This window comes from Mustela putorius, unplaced genomic scaffold (assembly GCF_011764305.1).
Source record: "Mustela putorius furo isolate JIRA1106 unplaced genomic scaffold, ASM1176430v1.1 tig00003853_pilon_pilon_pilon, whole genome shotgun sequence".
Classification (NCBI taxonomy): Eukaryota; Metazoa; Chordata; class Mammalia; order Carnivora; family Mustelidae; genus Mustela; species Mustela putorius.
This window is the reverse complement of record NW_025422005.1, coordinates 26,239,187-26,258,414: the sequence shown is the minus strand read 5'-3', so window position 1 is coordinate 26,258,414 and position 19,228 is coordinate 26,239,187. Positions and strand designations below refer to the sequence as shown.

The window sequence follows — 19,228 nt, the reverse complement described above, 5'->3', positions numbered from 1 at the left end:
TGTGGGAGCTCTCTCCACTTCTGGACCAACCGCCAACTTCCTTGCCTCCCTTCCCTCGCCTCTGCCTCTGCCACCCGTCCTGCCTGAGGTTTAGGCATCGTCCCCCCGGTTTCAGCCGCCCCTCTCCCTCAGTCCTGGGGAGGCAATGGAGTGAACTGGAGTGGCGAAAGCACTGGCCTCTGTAGCCGGACTGGACTAAATTGGTAACTGTCGGATCGTAAGAATCCACTTTTCCTCGTTCGCCTCTGTTCTCCCATCTGTAAATAGGGATGATACTAACACTCTTACTGTGAAACCGCTTCTGAGTTTTGAGCATATGTTTATGCAAAATACTTAGTTGGACGCATACTAAGTGCTCAAAGGATGTTGGTTATTCTTTATACTCCTTATGGTTGGTCCTTGGACGACCGCCTCTTTCTTCTCCATCTTTAATCGATTTCTCTTTACAGTGCTGTTTCCTATTGCTACTGTAACTATCACAAGTTTGGCATCATCAAATAATACATTTTTGTTATCTTGCATTTCTAGGGGTCAGAAGTCTGAACTGTGTTTCACTGAGTTAAAATCAGGGTGTTGGCAGGACTGATGCCTTTTGGAGCTCTGGGAAAAATCCGTTTTGTCACTTTTTCCTGTTTATAGAAGTTATCCACATTCCTTGGCTCGAAGCCCACTTCTTTCTTCAGAGCCCCAGTGGCAGACTGAGTCCCCACACTCCATCATTCCAACCTTGATTCTGTCATCCCATCTCCTCTGATTTGGACATACCTGTCTCCCTCTTTCACTCAAAAGAACCTTGGTGATTAAATTGGACACACCTGGAAAATCCAGACTTTTCTTGTCATGGAAAGATCCTTAACATAATCATATCTGCAGGGGCCATTTTGCCGTGGAAAGTAACCTACTCAGAGCCTCCAGGAGCTAGGATGTGGACCTCTTCAATCATTATTCTGCATACCCTGCAGTTTCTCTCCTCTCGAGATATGGAATGGGAGCACCATCCTAAATAAAACATCCCTCTCTTTCCCTCCCTCCCCCAGCTTTATTGAGATATGATTGAAAAATAACCAAAATATCCCTCCCTTACAGGTACACTGTCTTTTCTTTTCCTCCTTTCTCAACCAAGCTCTTTGAAAGAATTGTCTTGCCTAGTTTTCTAGACCTCCTGCCAACCTCCTCCATCTGTGTCAGCCCCGTACCCTACCAAACGGACTCTTGCCTTGGTCCCCAGTGGCTTCCATTTTGCTAAATCAATGGACACCATTTTCCATGTTGATTACTTATTCCTTCTTCAGACTCTCTGTCTCTGTTCTGCTTTTAGGTGACTTTGCCCTGGTTTCCTTTCTCTTCCTCTCTGGCTTAAACGCCTGTGGGGCTACATTGTCTCCACCAGCCCCTGAAATGTCCACGTTCCCCAGGGCTTTATATCTTTGTTACATTGCTCTTTTCTTGGGTGACCACATTCCACACTGCTGGTTTTATTATTTATTTTTAATTCTGATTTTTTAAAATACTTTATTTTTAAAATAAATAACATGGGGCTCGATCCTATGACCCTGAGTTTAAGAGCTGCATGCTCCACTGACTGAGCCAGCCAGTTGCTTCTCACTACTGGTTTTATTATTTTATTTTATTTTTCTTCCACATTTTTATTTAAATTCAAGTTGGTTAACATATAGTGTAGAATTGGCTTCAGGAGTAGATTTTTTTTTTTTTTAAGGTTTTTATATATTTGAGATAGAAGCACATGACTAGGAGGGGCAGAGGGGGATGGAGAAAGAATCTGAAATTGACTCCGCGCTGAGCGGGGAGCCTGATGTGGGGTTCGATCCCACAGCCTTGAGATCATAACCTGAGCTGAAACCAAGAGACGGACGCTTAACTAAGCCATGCACGCATCCTTAGGAGTAGAATTTAGTGATGGATCTTTTACATACGACACCTAGTTCTCATTACCTCAAACCCTCTGTAATGCCCATCACCCATTTAGCTCATGTCCCCACCTGCACCCCCCTCCAGTGACCCTCAGTTTGTTCTCTCTAGTTAAGGGGCTCTTATGGTTTGCCTCACACTGCTGGTTTTAAATACCACTTGACAAACTCTTATTGGGACCGTGCCGATCTCTGGCCATCAGTTGGGAGTATTGGTGAAGACTGTGTTTCTAGGCATCCCATGAGCTCCTCAACTCTTTTGGTCTTCCTTGAGGTAGATATGGTGAGGAGATCTCATGGAAGTCGTGACTTGAGAACCATGAAGCGTGGGATACTTAGGCATGCTTCTGTTCCAGACCATGTGGCCTGTCACCATCCAGACCAGATGTGATCTTCTCAGGACCCTGAGAGGCTAGGTGGAAGGCAGCACATGCAGTGGGGCTGAGAGACAGACCCATGTTTTGTGAGGGAGACCAGGGTAGCAGACAGGGAAGGCAGGCCTTCGATGACGTCTTCACTGGGGCAGGCCCCACCTTTACGTGTGTGGTTTGCAACTGCTGGAGCTCTGAAGGAGCCAAAGGCGTACTGGAGCTCAGAGGCATGAAAACATTGGCGGTAGCGCCAACGTGTCAGAACATTTCAGTTAGACACATGAGACTCTCACTGGAGACAGAGAACAAATTAAGCAGAAAATTTGGGGCTCCTTGCACACCCAAGAAGGCTGCTGAGGGCGGTACAGTGCTAAGGACGAAATGACTTGAGTCGGAAATGGCCAGAGAGGGAGGAGGAGGAAGGCCATTCTAGAAAAAGGAATAGCACGTGCAAAGGCACCGAGTCAGGGCCAATATCATCTACTTGAGGAACAAGAAGAATGTGGCGAGGGGCCGGGGGGGGGGGGTTGAGGTTGGAGAGGAGGACTGCTTCTGGACTAGATGTCAGCATTGGGTGAATGCCAGCGGAGGGAGATTGAACTTTTTCTTTTGGCAGCAGGGAGCTGGGGAAAAGTTTTGGGCTGGGGAATGCCCTGGGCAAAGGGCAGCTTTAGGAAGACTGCTCTGGATTGGTGGGGGAATGTTGAGCCCCTGATCTGAAAATATGAAAAGGATAATTTTTGAGAAAGGTAATACTTTGGTGATTACTGGTCCATTTCTATCATTTTAGGTAGTATATATGTGTGCGTGTGTATTTATACATAGTCATATCTCATGTAATATATTTTACACACACACACACACACAGACACACACACACTAGATGGAAGGTGAGCGACTTCCCAAAGGCGCACAGCAACAGAGCCAGCATTAGAACTCAGATCTCACTCCTCGTCCGGTGCTTTCCTTTTGTGCTGAGTGGAGGCAGAAGTGTCTTGAAAGGAGGCTGATTCCATGGCAAGGCAGAGAGTGGAACTAATCCTGACCAGGGCAGGACAGGGTGGATGCCGGGGTGAAGACCATGTGGGAGGCAGTGAGGATATGTTCTCGCTTTCTCTCTCTCTCTCTCTGGGTGGGGGTGGGGACACAGGGCTTGTTGGAGACTGCACATGAGTGCATCTCTCTTTCCTGGGTCCTGCAGCATCCTTCTGGGCCTGGTTTCTATGACAACAGGCTCCCAGCAGGCAGCCCGCCAGCTGGAGGGAAGCAGGCAGGCAAGGCAGGCAGGGAGAGAAGGCCTGGGCAGCAGGAGGAAGGCTGAAGTTGTGGGGGTTGGAGGACACTCCAGGGAAGCTAGAGGGGTCCCCCAAGACCGCCTCACTCCCTCTCTTTTCAGACCATAATGGGATGGAGGTGGCTTAGGACAGATGGGTCTGTCTTTTATGCTCCTGAAATTTCCAGATGTCCAACTTTTGTTTACCTCTCCCCACCACCCCCACATCTCCTGACTCCCACTTCTTCAAGGATTGTCTGACCCCAGCTCCATGGCTTCAGGGACCATGGGCTTCCGCATAGGAAAGAACTCTGAACTGGGGTGGGGGGGTGACATAGAACAAGGCCGACTGACATTCTGTTTTGCAGAGGATTTGCATATTAACTCAAAGACAAGAAATTTCCAGGCCCCATGTCATTCCTGCCAACAACTTAATTCACCTCCACTGGCTCTGGCTGACTGTGTCTGGCCAGGCTCTGGGCTGGGCTGTGGGGGTCCCTAGAGGAGCAGTCCTTTCAGCTGCGAGCTCTTCCCACTCTCGAGCCTCTCCCAGGCAGTTCTTCCTGATGTTCTGGCAGCTGGTGTGGTGGGAAGTGCTTGGGCTGTGAAGTCAGCCACGCTGGGTAGCTACTCTGTAGCGAGGTGACCACAGTCCTCTCCCCGTTCTGGTTTACCCATTTCTGAAGACAAACTCCTGCCGTTGGTGCAAACTAGCAAAGGGTTACTGTTTGTTAAAATGCTGAAATCCTTCTGTGGTCACTGGGAAAGAGCTGCTAACCAGGCCCTTCTCTCGCCTCTTGGCTCTGCCCCACAGTCCAGCTTCTGGAGGTCCTGCTCCGTCCCTCTGGGTGTGTCCATTCTGATTTGGTCGGTGGTGCCAGCATCTCTTCTGCCCCTGGAGTACAGATCGTTAGATATTTTAAATATCAGCCCTGTCCAGAGGCAGTGCAGCAGGAATTCTGTACCCCCCCTGCAGGGACTCTGTATTTAAAGGTCAAGAGTTAATGTCCATCCCACTGTAGGTTTCTTTTCTCATTCCTTTTCCTTTTAGCCTGGGGCGGGGCGAGGGGAGGTTGCCAGGGGTGGGGGGCGGGGATGTGACTGGGCAGGAGCAGCGATGACAGCCACTTCTCTCACCAGGCGGGCAAGGTTCAAGCGCTCCAACAGTGTGACCGCGGGTGTGCAGGCGGACCTGGAGCTGGAGGGCCTGGCCGGCCTGGCCACAGTGGCCACAGAAGACAAGGCCCTGCAGTTTGGACGCTCCTTCCAGAGGCACGCTTCTGAGCCCCAGCCCGGGCCCCGGGCCCCACCTACTCAGTCTTCCGCACGGTCCACACGCAGGGCCAGTGGGCCTACCGCGAGGGCTACCCACTGCCGTATGAGCCGCCGGCCACTGATGGGTCGCCAGGCCCTGCCCCTGCCCCCACCCCCGGCCCTGGGTCCAGCCGCCGTGACTCCTGGATGGAGCGCGGCTCACGTAGCCTCCCCGACTCAGGCCGCACGTCCCCTTGCCCGCGGGACGGCGAGTGGTTCATCAAGATGCTGAGGGCGGAGGTGGAGAAGCTGGAGCACTGGTGCCAGCAGATGGAGCGGGAGGCGGAGGACTATGAGCTGCCCGAGGAGAGTGAGTGAGGGGCTCTGCGTGCGCGAAGGGATCGTGGCTGGGGCTGCGTGGTGAGCAGTGGAACGGGAGAGCCCTCCGCCTGGGCTTGAGTGTGCGTCCTCGCGTTTTGCTTCTTTGACCTGGATCTCCGTGGGTCCTCCTTGGCCGCAGGGCGTGCTGGGAGCTCTTGGAAGGAAGCGGGGAAACAGATTCAGAGGACAGGGTGGGCCTGGGCAAGGGACCAGGTGGAAGGGCACGGCAGGGCCACGTCCCCCAGCCCATGGAGGTCAAGGGGACTCTGTTCCCATCTCACTGGTGTGGGAATCCAGGACTGACCCAGGGAGAGGGACCACACTATAAGGTGGAGGGCGAGGCAGTGCACAAGGTCAGATCACTGTCTGAGGCCTAGGTGAAGGACATTCTGCCCCAAAACATAGCTCTGGACTGAGGGAGGCCACAGCCCTTGCCTGCAAGTCCATCTGAGGGGAGACACAGCCATACCTCAGAATCCCTAAGTTGATGGGATGGTGACTACGAAGATGAGAGTCATGCACATGAAATTTTCAGTAACTCTTGATGAGTCAAAGAGTCACCTACTGATGAGTGACGAAGTTCTGCCAATGGGTGGTCATTGAGCTGGTGCCTGGGTAAGCCTGGAGGGCCAGGTGGGGGCTGGTTTCCCTCGGTTCCATGACACAGGAGGAAGGGAGGACACAGGAAGCCAAGTGCTTACGAAATGGAGGTTGTCTGAAGAAACGCTGGTGTCCGAGGATCCAGCCTTCTTGGGGCCCTGGGTTAGGAGCCAATTGTTAGGGACTTGGGGATGGGATGGGGAGGGGGTTGGAGGGGATAGACAAGCAGAGAGTGCCAGATAAGGCAAGGTTGAGTCATTCTGGGCAGACTTCTCAGAGGCTGGGAAATGAGAGGTATCCGTTCCTCCTCTGAATCTGCTTCTGCTCCCCAGTCCTGGAGAAGATCCGCAGTGCCGTGGGCAGCACACAGCTTCTCCTGTCCCAGAAGGTTCAGCAGTTCTTCCGGCTGTGTCAGCAAAGCATGGTGAGTGCCCATGGGCTGGAGCCCCCAAGGAAGGTATATGCCTGGAGGTGAGACCAGGTGTTTGTGCCCAAGACAGAGTGGCCTGGGTTCTTTCTTGTTTCCCTACCTCCCCCTCCCCTAGACCCCATTCTCCCAGGCTGAACTTCCTGGTGGGGATGGATGGGGCTTTCTCTGGACCTGGCTGGGGTGCAGACCGTCCTGACCAGCTGTCTCTCCTCTGTCTCCCTCTATTGAAGGACCCCACTGCGTTCCCCGTGCCCACCTTCCAGGACCTGGCGGGTTTTTGGGACCTCCTGCAGCTCTCTATAGAGGATGTGACCCTCAAGTTCCTGGAGCTACAGCAACTCAAGGCCAACAGCTGGAAACTCCTGGAGCCCAAGGTAGGGGGAGAGTCCCTTCAAGCCAAGAGGCCAGACCCTGGAAAATGCCCTTCCCCACAGAGGGCCTGTGTGGGGAGAGGAAGGGAGCCAAGGGCATTCACAGGCAGCAAAGGCAGTCCTGGATGGGTGATGGTGACCGTCTGCTTCTAATAGGACCACACTCTTGGTCATGGCCATCTGCTTGGCCTTGTGCCCATCACTGCTGAGCTGCCAGAACCCTATAGCCACCTCTGACCAGCTGTAGTCTGAGGAAGCAGAACTAAAGCTTCCAGAAGAGGGGACTGCCCTTAGTTTGGACCTAGGCACGAGGAGATCTTGGGGGGCCCCTCAGCACTCACTGCACTAGACATTGTCTGTGATGAGGCCCAGATGCCTGGCAGCGAACCCCCATTGCCCTGCGTGAGTCGGGGCCAATGCATTCCTCTCGACTGGAGGGAAATCGCCACTTCCCACCCAAGTCCCTGGAGGAGCCCGGGAGGAACGTGCGCTCGGATGCGAGTTGTCGCGAACGGCGCCACCAGGGGGCGCCCGGATTCGTAATTTTTAATGAAAAGTGGCTTTTGACCTTGTCCCAGACCCACCTGGGGCTTCGGGCCGCCCTCCTGCGTCGGAGCCGCGCGGTGTCAGTCCCCTGGGGCGGCGGGGGCGCGAGCGGGGGATGGGGGGGCCCCGCCCGCAGACTGAGCCGCCAACCCCCTCTCCCGGCAGGAGGAGAAGAAGGTCCCTCCGCCGATACCAAAGAAGCCCTCGCGGGGCCGGGGCGTGCCGGTGAAGGAGCGCTCCCTGGACTCGGTGGACCGGCAGCGGCAGGAAGCGCGCAAGCGGCTCCTGGCGGCCAAGCGCGCCGCCTCCTTCCGCCACAGCTCGGCCACCGAGAGTGCGGACAGCATCGAGATCTACATCCCCGAGGCCCAGACCAGGCTGTGACCGACCCGGCCCGCCCGGCCCGGGCCCGGGCCCGCGGTTTTCTACCCGTACTGTACACCCAGCGTCGAGGTCACTGTGAACGCGGGCCGCCCCGTGCGCCCGCCCCGCCGGCACCGCACGCCCCGGCTCCTCCTGCCCGTCACACTCTCGTGGGTTTTTTACCTTCCTGACCCCACGCGAAGGCGCCCGGGCTGGGCTGGGGGCCGTGCCTCTCCGCCCTGCGCCCCCACCTGGACCCCCTTCTCTCCTGGTCCGACGCTTCGTCCCCACCTCCTCCCCACGGGCACCATCTCTGCCATTACCCCCCTTCCCCCACGGGCCAGGCCGGGCCGGGTCCCCCATCTGGGCTCTGCGTCCCCTCTCCCCACCCCGCGGGGCTGGGCTTCGTGGGGATCAAGCTTCGTGGCTTTTTATGAAGAATCCCGAACCCCACCTAGGAGCCTGCCCCACCCTCCCAGGGGCTCACCCTCAGCCCTCAGCCCATCGGGCCCAGGGACCACAGTGGCTGGACCAACCCAGGACCAGGGCGCCTGGGCCTCTCCCCTTTCCCAGCTGCTGGGGAGGGGAGATGGGGCTTCCCCTCACCACACCTGTGGCTGTTCCCACATCCCCTTGAGTATCCCAGGAAAAATAAAACGGCAGAACTGCATTCGAGCCGGCTGCTCTCTCCAGAAGGAGCCACCTCTGCCCCGTGTGTGGAAGCCAGGAGTGTGTGTGGGGTGGGTAGGAGAACGGCGGGGGGGTGGGGGGGGGGTGGGGGGTGGGGAGGCAGGGGGCCGGGGAATGGAGGGAAGGCAGGCCCGGAGCCACTCTCTCTGTTTGGGGAGGGCTTGGTAGCCTGGGCCAGCTGGGCAAAGGGGATTGGCCCCCTGGAGGCCGCAGAAGGACCTGAGCCCTCCTGGAGGGACCCAAGGGCCGAGGAGGGAAGGGTTTTCTCTCTACCACTCCTAGTTCAATCCATTTCTCTTTCTGCTCCCCACTGCTCCCAGGCTTCCTCCTCCTGCAACAGGCAGCCCAGAGCCCTGGCCAACCTGCCTGTGCTCCATAAACAGGGAGTGCTGTTATTCTTAGATGCTGATGGATGCTGGTTTCCCTTCCCCTAAGCGTCTGGTGTTGCCTCTGCTCCACCCCACCTGATCAGCAGCAGAAACGCTGTTCGATTTAGTGTTATCACCTTTTTTGATAACTCCTCTGGGTGGGCACTTTGGTGGGGGTTCCCAGGGGAGAAGGAGCTTTCCTGGGAAGTTAAGTAACAACCCTGAGCTAGTAGTGCAGGCTAATGTTTTTGGGATGTTTGCTCTGGGCCAGGTGGTGGGGTGGAGGGGGGAGGGCTTTACATGAATGTAGCTCATCCTTAGGACAGGTGAGAAAGCTGCTCAGGAGGGTTCTGTGACCTGTCCAATGTCACAGGGAGGGCTAGGAGTGGTGGACCAGGTCTGTCTCACGCCCAACCGGGAGCTTTTAGTTCTACAGCTTTCCAAGCCCAGAAGGGTTTGATGGCAGCCCCCACCTGGTCTGGCAGCCCCATCCAGTGCTTGGGGTTGATGTGTCACCCTGAGGCAGGAAGAAGAGCCACCCAAGGCTTTGACTGCCCTTCTGGGCCACACTGGACTAGGCCATTCTCATTCATTTATTCAGCAGGCGTTTATCAAGGACCACTGTTGGCACTGGCTAGCACCTGGGAGATGGCCCTGAACAAGTGTAGTTTCTACACTTATGGTGCTAACAGACAAGTAAACAAGCAGTTACAGAATAAGGGTGAGTGCTGGAAAGAGCGACTGGAGGAGGGCCAGCTCTGGGAAGAATGCTCCAAGATCAGACAACAGTTGTGCAAAGGCCAGGAGAAGAAAGAGCATCGGGAGTGCAGAGGCGTGACCATGCTGGGCTTTTGGGTCAACTTGAGACAGGTGGGCCTGGGTCCTCAGAGCCACGGGGAGCCATGCAGGGAAGGGTTTTGAATAGGTTTTTATGGGCCAGTGTGGGAGGCCACCTGAAAAGCAAGAAATCTTACACACACACTTATATGAGATCGCCAGAAGGTGGAGTGAACCCCATATGATCCAAATTCCCGCAAGTGAGTCAGCTTGGAGCTCCTCTCACACAGATTCCTGGGCCCTGTCTAACACTGGTAATAGACTCTCTGCCCCCAAGTGAGTTTTTAACAGGTGTGCAAGGTGGTTTTGATGGGCAGCCAGGTTTGAGACACTTAGGTTGGATGACCGTCCCAGAGTTTCCACTGGAAATGCCCATTTGTCTATTTCCCCTGGACTTGCTAAGGGAGCCTTTAGCTGGGTCACGTCACCTCTCTGAGACTGAGTTTTCCCATCTCTAAAACTGGGACGTGGGCAAGGTTTGCACTAGGTGGTACTCAGAGTAATCCTTGAAGCCGATATTGTTGTTACCATCATTTACAGGTGAGAAAACTAAGGCTTCGAGAGTTTGAACAACTCTCGAAGTTGATTTGCGGTTTAAACCCCAAATCACAAAGCCGAGAAGTGGCTGACTCTGTGTTTAACCTTCTACACTCTACAGCTCTTTATGGGTCTATGTCTTTTTGCAGAATTTGGGCTTGGTTTCCCAGGACGATGAAGTATAAATGGGATGGGGACAGAGGAGCAACGCAACCCTGAACAAGTATAGTTAACATCTTGCTATAGACATGGCATCTTAATCTCCCCATGTGGGAGTCTCCCCTGGGGAGCCCAGCAAGTGAAGGATTAGGACAAGTGAAGGATTAGGTCCAGTCCCTGTGCTTTCGATTGGTCCCAGCTGGCCAAAGCCAGGTGCATAAACAGAATGGCATGTACAGAGGGAGCTTCTCCCAGAAATGCTGAGGAGACCAGAGGAGGAAACCTCTAGCAGCTGGTTGAGTCTGGGAAATCTTCCTGCAAGAGGGCCTTTTGAACTGGGTCTTGCAGGTTGAGTTAGAGTTTTGCAGCCGAGGAAGAGAGGGAGGACATTCATTTCAGGCAAAGGGATCAGCTTGGGCAAGTGCACGGTAGGGTCTGTGTGTGTAGGATCGTGGGAGGAGCAGAGACTGGAGGGAGGTGACAGGCTTGGATCCGGTGGAGAGGGTATAGAGGAGACATGGCCAGAGGGGACCCATGGGAAGAGAGGCGGTTTAAACTGGAGATTTCATTTTTTTAAAAAAAAGATTTTATTTATTTGACAGAGATCACAAATAGGCAGGGAGAGAGATGGGGAAGCAGGCTTCTCGCTGAGCAAAGAGCCCGACTCGGGGCTCGATCCCAGGACCTTGGGATCATGACCTGAGCTTGAAGGCAGAGGCTTTAACCCACTGAGCCACCCAGGCACCCCGGAGATTTAATTTTTTTAAAAAAGATTTTATTTACTTATTTGAGAGAAAGAGAGAGAGAGAGAGAGAGAGAGAGAGAGAGAGCGCAAGCATGCACAAGCAAGGGGAGTAGAAGAGGAAGGAGCAGGCTCCCCACAGAGCAGGGAGGCCAACACAGGGCTCAATCCCAGGACCCTGGGATTATGACCTGAGCTGAAGGTCAATGCTTAACCAACCGAACCACCCAGACTGCTTGGAAATTTCATGGTTTTATGGAAGTTTTGGAAAGACCCCTTTGGCTAAGAGTGGAAATGGACTGGAGGGAGCCACGGAAGGTGGAAGGTGGAAGGAGACCATTGAGGGAGTCGCTGAGGTCGTTCATGTAAGAGATGAGTGATGAAGAACTTGAGAGACGTCCAGGAGAGACAGGTGCTCTGAACTGAGTTTGGGAAATAGTGCAAAGATGAGATTTTGAAAATGTTAGTTAGGGTTTTGGCTTAGTGAATAAGTAAAACCATAAGTGAACATGGGACATTACAGAAGGATGAATCAATTTGGGGAATACTAAACATACCAGTGACCATTTGTTGAACACTCAGGAGGCGCCAAGTATCATGCCAAGCTTTGTATACACATTAGGTCGCTAGGACTCAGAACCATCCTTGGGGACAGGTACTCTCATTGCATTTGTTGAAACGAAGAGTGTAAACCGCCTTTCTGAGATTAGCAGGCAGCAGGGGTAGGATTTGAACCCACTTTTGATTCCTAGGTCTGTGCTCTCAAGCCCCACTCCATTCTGCCTGACCGAACTGCTAGCTCTCACTTGAGACTCAGCTCAAGGGCAGGTTCCTCTGGTGAGCCCTCCCTGATTCTTCCTGGGTGTCTCCTCTGCGAGACCTATGCATGCTTCTGTGGTCACATTTCTCACAATCCCTTGGCAGTTTGTAGAGCCCTCTGCTTCCCCAGCAGTTGGTCCGAGAACTCCTGAAGGCAAGGGTGGTTCATTTTTGCATCCTCAGTGTCTAGCACGTGTCCATTGGCTGGCTGAATGCTAATTGTTCTGGGCAATTGTGTTCCCTTCTCTTTTCTACACATTCATTTAGGGAACAAGTTCTGCTAGTAATAGTTTCTTACATATTTCTCTGTGCTGTTCCTTTCTATCTCCGCTGCCAGAGCTTAGCACTGACCTCTTTGAGATCATAGAAGAAGGGCAGCTAACGTATGATGGAATCTCGGAGGCTTCCTTGGAGGTATTTTGGTAAAGAAAGTCACTCCAGGTAGATGAAAACGCATCATAAATGAAGGCACAGAGGTGTGAAACAGTCTGCATAGGGGACTATGAGGGGTTTAGCCTGTGTTACTAAAGATAAAGAAATATGCTTGGCTGAGACTTGTGGAAGAGAGGTGAGAAGGCAGGGCTAGTGGAGGTGTTATTTCTCTATACAGTTGACCCCTGAACAATGACAGCGCTAAGGGCACCCACCCCCCCAACAGTGGAAAATCCATGTATAACTTTGACACCCCCCAAACTTAACTACTAATAGCCTACTGTTGACCAGATTCCTTCCTGATAAAATAAACAGTTGATTAACATGTATTTTGTATGTTATATGTATCATGTACTGTATTCCTACAATATAATAAACTGGAGAAAAGAAAATATTATTAAGAAAATCATAACAAAGAATGTATTTCTAGTACTATTCTGCATTTATTGAAAAAAAAAAAAAAAAACAAACTAAAAACAACCTACGTGTAAATGGAGCCACACAGTTTTAAGCCCCTGTTGTTCAGAGGTCAACTGTACCTGATGAAATAGATGTCTGTACAGGGCATAGGGGGGACACAGGAGGAGTGAATACTTGTATCTGAGGGGTAAGGCAAGACTTAGGTTTCACTGTATTTCAGTTCTTTGTATACTGACAACAGAACCATTTTATTTCCTGTGGCTATGTACCTGGCGCAGCACTTAACATGCATTATCTCATCAAACCCTCACAACATCCTGTGAAATAGGTGTTATTACCTTCATGCATAAGAGGGAAAGGAGGCTCTGGCCGATTAATAGTGTTCCCAAGGTCACGTGGCTAGAAAACTGGCCTACATCGAAGAGTTCTTAGAGTCTAGACTATATCCTGCTAAGGAGATCTTCTTGGAATCCACGAACGTGTCTTTTATTTTTGTGTGTCTAGACCTAGGACTTAGAGACGACCAATAAACATCAGTTTAATAAATGAATGGATGACGTTCCACTTTTCTCCACGCGGAAAGCACGTGCTGACGTCATTGGGAAACCCTCCAAGCCACGAGGGGGCGCAGTCCCCATCTCCACGCAGCGGAGCCCGGGGCGTACGCTCAGCTCCCTCCGGCCCTTTGACTGGAGCTCAGCCTATCAGAGCGCTCGGAGAGAGCTGGCGCCGGTGGGCGGGGTCCCGGGGCCAAGCCCCGCGGGCCGCTGGGAGGGGCGACGTCGGTGCTCCCCGCGAGCGAGCTAGCGAGAAGGCGGGCGGAGGGCGGGGGCAGCACCGTGGAGTGCGGGCTGCGGCGCAGGTGAGCGCGAGGTCCCAGCGGGCAGTTCCCTCTCCCCGAGCGGCCGCCGGGGCCGCCCGTTGTCAGGTGACGGCTCCTGGCAGTGAGTGACCTCTGAGTTAGGAAGGGTGTCGGCTCCGGCCCTGGCTGGGCCTGACATCTTCCCAGGGCTCGGGGGGCCGAGTCTGGGAGCCCAGCAGACCCCCGGCGGTCAGCGCTTCTCGGGGTCAGGCACGGGGGTGAGAACGGAGGCTGCCGAGGCCACGAGGGTGGTGAGATACGGGCAGGGGACCGGGAACCCAGAGGAGGGAGAAGGCCAGATACTTGGGACGCGGACCTCAGTTGCGCTCGCATCCTTGGGCCGGGCTCGAGTGACGGTCAGGGCCAGTCCTTCCACCCTGTCGGGTCTCCTCTGTCCCTCGGACTGCGGCTTCGGGTCTCATTGGGCTCAGGGGCGCCCGCACAAGGGCAGGTTTCCTAGCAACCCACTTGACCTTTACCGGACACTCAGGCTTCCTCTGTGCGGGGTTGGAAAGACGTTCGAGTATTTGCGGGACGCTTTTGCCGCCTTCATTTTGATACCCTGGGGATGACTTGTTAGGGAGTGTTTAACTTCTTGCATCAGCAAAGTAGCCTGCTGTATTCCTGCCGCCCTGTGAGGGCGAGGGGTTGGGCGTCTGCTGAGGTTTTACACTGGTGCGTTGTTAGAGCTGTCATTCATTCACTTAGCAAACTTTTCTGGGAGCACTTTATGGCAGACAGGGCAGGAAGGTGGGGCATGGATAGGTCACAGTGAGGGCCGTAGAGACATGGTCGTTGCCCTTTTGGAGCTTCAGTGTTTTGAGAAATGCAGACAGGTGGGGTAGGCCTCCAGCGTAAGGTCTCACAAGGAGAAAGTGGTTCTGACTGTTGAATAAATGAAAGCATTGACTTATTTGGGAATGATTAGAATGTGGGCGGGACATCAGAGAGAGCCCTTTGCTGCATGTGGGAGATGCTGTGAATTATGGACTCATGTTTGGTTTGTTTTACAACAAATTGGGGATCTGAATGTAGGATTGCTGTTTAGGGTACATATTTACTTATGCATAGCTTGCATAAAAGGTAGAAAAGAAAATGAAGTATTAGGTTTGAGGTTCTTCAGGGGTGTTTCTTTTAATATCGTCTGAGTCCTATAATCTCACATATCTCTGAGTAATCTTAGAGTTTGCCAAAAGGGAGACTCTTCCATGTAGTGACATGCCAAGTTGATGGAGAAAAATTGCAGGAAGCACTCCCCAAGTCCAGTATTTGGACAGAAACAGTACACCTATCTGCAGTGTGTTCTTGCCACTAGAAAGAGCACAAGCGTTGAAGTTTGGAGAGACTTGGATTCAGAAGCAGTGGTTCTCTCACTTCTAGTGATCTTGGACAAGTTCGCATAATGTCCCTGAGCCTTTGTGGCCTTAGACGCAAACCTGGGCTAATAATTCCTACCTCATAGAGATGTTGTTAAGATCAGATAATGAACAGCGGGTGACTTGTCCAGCATAGGCCTGGTGCTGAGACAAAGGACCCAGGGGGGAACATTGGAGCTGCTACAAGCTTTTCCCTGATAATGGTCCGTGACAGTCTTGGGTCCACAGAATGCTGGGATTTCTTCGAAGAGAATTGGAACCAAAGAAAGAGCATCATTCTGTTCTTGGTGAGATTTCAGTTGTACACTTTAGAGATAGCCAAGTTGGAGAAACACCTACGTAGGTGCAAATGGAGTGAGTGATCTTTTGTTTGAAACTTTGGGGCAAGTTACTTAACCTTCTGATAATACCATCTACCTCATAGAGTGGACATGAGGGTAAAAGGAGATACTGTATTTAAAGTGCTTAGCCCAAGGACTGGCACATAGGTCCTCAGTAAATGGTAGCTATCATTATTATGATAATGTGAGTAATCTTTTTTTTTTTTTTTTTTTTTTTTTTTTTTTTTTTAAGAGACCTTATTAGTGAGCAAGAGAGAGCAAGTAAGGGGAGGAATAGAAGGAGAGGAACAAGCAGACTCTACTCTGAGCATGGAGCTGGGCTCGGGACTCTATCTGATAACCTTGAAATCATGACCTGAGCTTAAATCAAGAGTCAGAGGCTTAACCAACTGAGCCACCCAGGTGGCCCGTGAATAATCTTTGATAACTGTTAATGGTAATAGTCTTGAGACTAAATGGCCATTAGAGTGAACCAGTTTGTGTATTTTTTTGGTAATGTCTTCATTTCAGGGCGCTCCAGAGCCATTCCACTCTACCCTGCACCCTGCCATGGCTTTTACAATGTGTGTGTGTGTGTGTGTGTATGTGTGTGTGTGTGTTTTAAAACAGAATAATTCAAGGCCTATCGTGTTCAGAGTATGTATAATGTATTGGTGATATATTTAGGAGGTTATTATGCAAATATGAGGGTATGGGTTTGGTTGGAGGGAATGTATTTTGAAAGGGGTTTGGACAGCAGTTTTGCAAAGTGTAGGTATGTCTCATTTTTAGAAAGATCAAGTTCAGAATAGGAAAAAATAATTATCTAAAATCCAGAATGGCTATGTAATGGATTAGGGTTTTGGCCATTCTTTGTGTGAGGTAAAGGAACTACTTCTCATTATCTGGGAGCCAGGAGAGTCACAGTGGGACTATACACAGTGGGAAAAGTGTGGCTGGCTCTGTTCATGGAGAAATTGCTTAGAGCAGAGGAAGGCTCTTTTCCATTCCTGAAATGTCGGTAAAGTGTGGAGGGAGGGCCTGGGGCTTGAATCTTTGTTAGGTAAGCTCAGAGGTTCTCTTGTGGGGAACACTGTCAAACACGGTTGCATAATGGTCAAAGAGTATAGTACATAAAATAGAGATTCTTGCCCTCTTCCTCAACAATCATGTCTTTCAGAATTTTCTAGATTGTTTTGGGGCCCTAACTGTTGCCCAAGCAAGGTACCCTCTTGCATGACTGTGTGGTAGATGCTCAGTCAGTTGTGCCAGGCTGCCTAGCGAAAGGAGAGCCCTGGTGGGTTGTCTGTATTCGGTGGGAAGGGGGATGCTGGTTTCTCCCTAATGCTGCCTTGTGCTCTTCTGCAGATGTCATGTGGCCTGTGCTTTGGACCGTGGTGCGTACCTATGCTCCCTATGTCACATTTCCTGTGGCCTTTGTGGTCGGGGCTGTGGGTTACCACTTGGAATGGTTCATCCGGGGAAAGGATCCCCAGCCTGTGGAGGAGGAGAAGAGCATCTCTGAGCGCCGGGAGGACCGCAAGCTGGATGAACTGCTAGGCAAGGACCATACCCAGGTGGTGAGCCTTAAGGACAAGCTGGAATTTGCCCCTAAAGCTGTCCTGAACAGAAACCGCCCGGAGAAGAATTAACGAAGGACACAGAGCCCTTTGGGTCCTTGTGTGGGCCATGACTGGCCCTGCCACCATGTCTACCCTGCTCCAGAACCCACATGGGATTTGCTGTGTTGCTCATTCTTGCCCCTCCCATACCACCCAGCCCCGCATACACTGGCCGCTCTTCTGTTGCCAGGCGGACACGTGAACAGCTGAGGGGCCGGGGAGAGGAGGGCCCTTGAGGGTTCTGGCCTGAAGGCTGCATGTGTTGTATGTGGCCGAAACTGCTCAGGCTTCTGCGCTTCTGGGCGCACTTCGGGGAGGAGTGTCATGAAATGAATGATGGCTGGCTGTTTCTTTGGGGAGGTACTTTGGCTTCAAGTGGGAGTGGCTGGGGTTGGCATGCTGCCTTAAGAGGGATGCCTACATGCCTAGGTCCAGTGTACACTGGGAAGAATTCAAAAAGCTGCCTGACTCCCTTCACTAGTTTGCCCTCTTCTTGTACTCATTCTTCCTGAAATCCTGTCCTGTCAGCTCAGGAATGAGACTCCCTGGGGAGAAAAGCCTTTTACTGTCCTTGGAAGCCCCGGCTGTTTGCCTTGGGACAGGTGAATTTGCTTGAAAACAGACACCCCCCCCCCCATCACTGTATGGTACAGAACTTCATTAAAGTTGCACCTGACAACCATATTGATCTAATCCGATCTTCCAGATGGTGTTGGAGTCTCCTTAGGAGTTACGCAAGTGCAGGCATCTCAGGGTTGGATAACATTGACCTTTAACCAAGGGCTTTGGGGCCCAGGCACTGAGTCCTGGAGGTGCAGGTTTCCAGGAACCTTTCTGTCATGATGAGATGAGGTTTATAGGACCTTCAAAAATGTGAATTCAGTGTAGATCAGGGAGCTTAACAGTTGCTATCAAAGTTTTCAACTATACACAGACATACATTTTCTCCTGTAAAAGTAATACATATACATGAAAGAACATTTGGTAGAGATTGAAAAAATGGTTGCCCCTACTCCAGGGCTCCAGTACAACTAAAAAGGTAGCATTTTGTTACCTTTCACTAATTCTTGGCATAGTTTTTTAATTTTTTAAAAAAAGATTTTTATTTACTTGAGAGAGAGAGTGCAAATGAGAGAGTGCACAAACAGGGGAGGGGTAGAGGAAGAGAGAAGCAGGGAACTTGACTTGGGGCTCCATCCCAGACCCTGGGTCCACGACCTGAGCTGAAGGGAGACGCTAAACTAATTGAGCCACCCGGATGCCCTGTTATTTTAAGATTCTTACTGTTACTGTCCCTTTAATTTTATATATTTTTTACATAGTGTTTTATATTGTAATCATTTTTCTGTCTTATCACATGGTCTCCATAATCGTAGTTGTTTTTAATGGCTGCATGATTGCCCATGAAGTGGGAATAAAGCATAGTTTGTTTTTAATAATTTCCCAGTTGCTGGACACTTGGGTTGTTTTTGATTGTTCACTAGTGTAAGTAAGCATCACCATGACTGTCTTTTGTAAGGCTTCTCCTGCGTTTGCAGTAAATAGCAGGACCAGTAAATGGCATTTTGGATGAAGTGGGACGAGCCATTTCAAGGTACTAAATGTCTTTCCTGCATGGCTGCAGGGGTTTATACTAAATGTTGCCGCTTAAGATGTTACTGGAGCTGTTGGAAGGGCAGTGAGAGCAGAGGGCAGGAAGAGGCAGGAGGACCTTTTGTCTCGTGAAGTCCACTGACATGTAACCTAAGTGAGGAGCAGGAAGGAAGGAGCGCATGATGAAGCATGCATAGTCTTTAAAAACGGGGGAGGGTGTCTGTCCTGCTTCTCTTATCTCAGGATCTGAGGCCTGATGGTGTTAACAGGCAGGCGAAGGTGGGAAGCCTGAAAGAGTAGAGATGCTAGCTGTGGAGTGGGAGTCGCTGGGAAGATGTGGAAGGTGGTAGCCAGAGGAGGAGAGAGTAAGTCGCTAGTGGCTCCTCCTCCGTCCCTGCGGCTAGTGGGCAGGCTGAAAGGAGCTGCTGTTGCTTTTAGGGAATAAATCTGATGGGGGTTGGAGGGGCGAGCGTCGCCCGCTGAGGTAAGGGTGAGATTTCTGGTTCTGAAAGGATGTGCCAACCTCAGCTTGGTTAGTCACTGGCTGGTGGGCGGGCTTCAGTGACAGCCCAGTGCTGCCCCCCTGTGGCCTTTCTGAGAGTGAAGAAGCCTGGCATCGCTTCCCTGGGCTTCAGGAGGAGTAACAACGACCTGCCCACAGGGGTCAGTCGGGTGACTTCAGTGAGCAGGCCAGGCCGGGAACTAGATGGACAGGCCTGCCTAAAGAGGGTGGTGGCCATATGGCCTTTTCCAATGTATGCTGTTTGCCCAATGATGCTAAAATTTTCAGTTTTTTTCCTAAAAGATGCTGGAAATTTAGATTTTTGTGCATTTAAAAAAAAAATTTGATTTGTAAGTGTTGGCATTTTATTTTGTTTCTTTTTAAATGCTAAGCATGCTCACATACCCATGGCATTAATTTGACCCAAGGGCT

At 51.7% G+C, this 19,228-nt stretch overlaps 2 protein-coding genes across 6 annotated transcripts in view; both read left to right on the top strand.

Annotated features, from left to right (window-relative positions):
- DLGAP3 (DLG associated protein 3) overlaps positions 1 to 7,684 on the top strand; it is a 41,621-nt gene extending 33,937 nt beyond the window's left edge. Inside the window, 5 exon segments of the mRNA XM_004740835.3 lie at positions 4,713 to 4,873; positions 4,876 to 5,196; positions 6,140 to 6,231; positions 6,468 to 6,611; positions 7,320 to 7,684. Of these exon segments, the coding sequence (XP_004740892.2) occupies positions 4,713 to 4,873; positions 4,876 to 5,196; positions 6,140 to 6,231; positions 6,468 to 6,611; positions 7,320 to 7,538 (937 nt within the window). The 3' untranslated portion in view covers positions 7,539 to 7,684.
- A 5,568-nt stretch (positions 7,685 to 13,252) lies between these two features.
- On the top strand, positions 13,253 to 17,383 carry SMIM12 (small integral membrane protein 12). Of its 5 annotated transcripts, none has more exons than XM_004740841.3 (2): positions 13,253 to 13,383; positions 16,448 to 17,383. In XM_004740841.3, exon 2 carries the CDS (start codon positions 16,453 to 16,455, stop codon positions 16,729 to 16,731), a length of 279 nt encoding a protein of 92 aa, XP_004740898.1. In that variant the 5' UTR covers positions 13,253 to 13,383; positions 16,448 to 16,452; the 3' UTR covers positions 16,732 to 17,383. The 5 variants fall into 5 exon arrangements, with proteins under 5 accessions (XP_004740898.1, XP_004740901.1, XP_004740900.1 ...); XM_004740844.3 differs by lacking the exon at positions 13,253 to 13,383 and adding an exon at positions 13,428 to 13,449; XM_004740843.3 differs by lacking the exon at positions 13,253 to 13,383 and adding an exon at positions 13,456 to 13,601.
- Positions 17,384 to 19,228: the final 1,845 nt, after the last annotated feature.

Bases quoted from the DNA above. Each gene is read 5' to 3' on its own strand.
- SMIM12 (XM_004740838.3), top strand. From the start codon at position 14,989: ATGCTGGGATTTCTTCGAAGAGAATTGGAACCAAAGAAAGAGCATCAT. The intron at 15,047-16,447 runs GTGAGATTTCAG...GCTCTTCTGCAG, and splicing joins AGAGCATCATTCTGTTCTTG to ATGTCATGTGGCCTGTGCTT.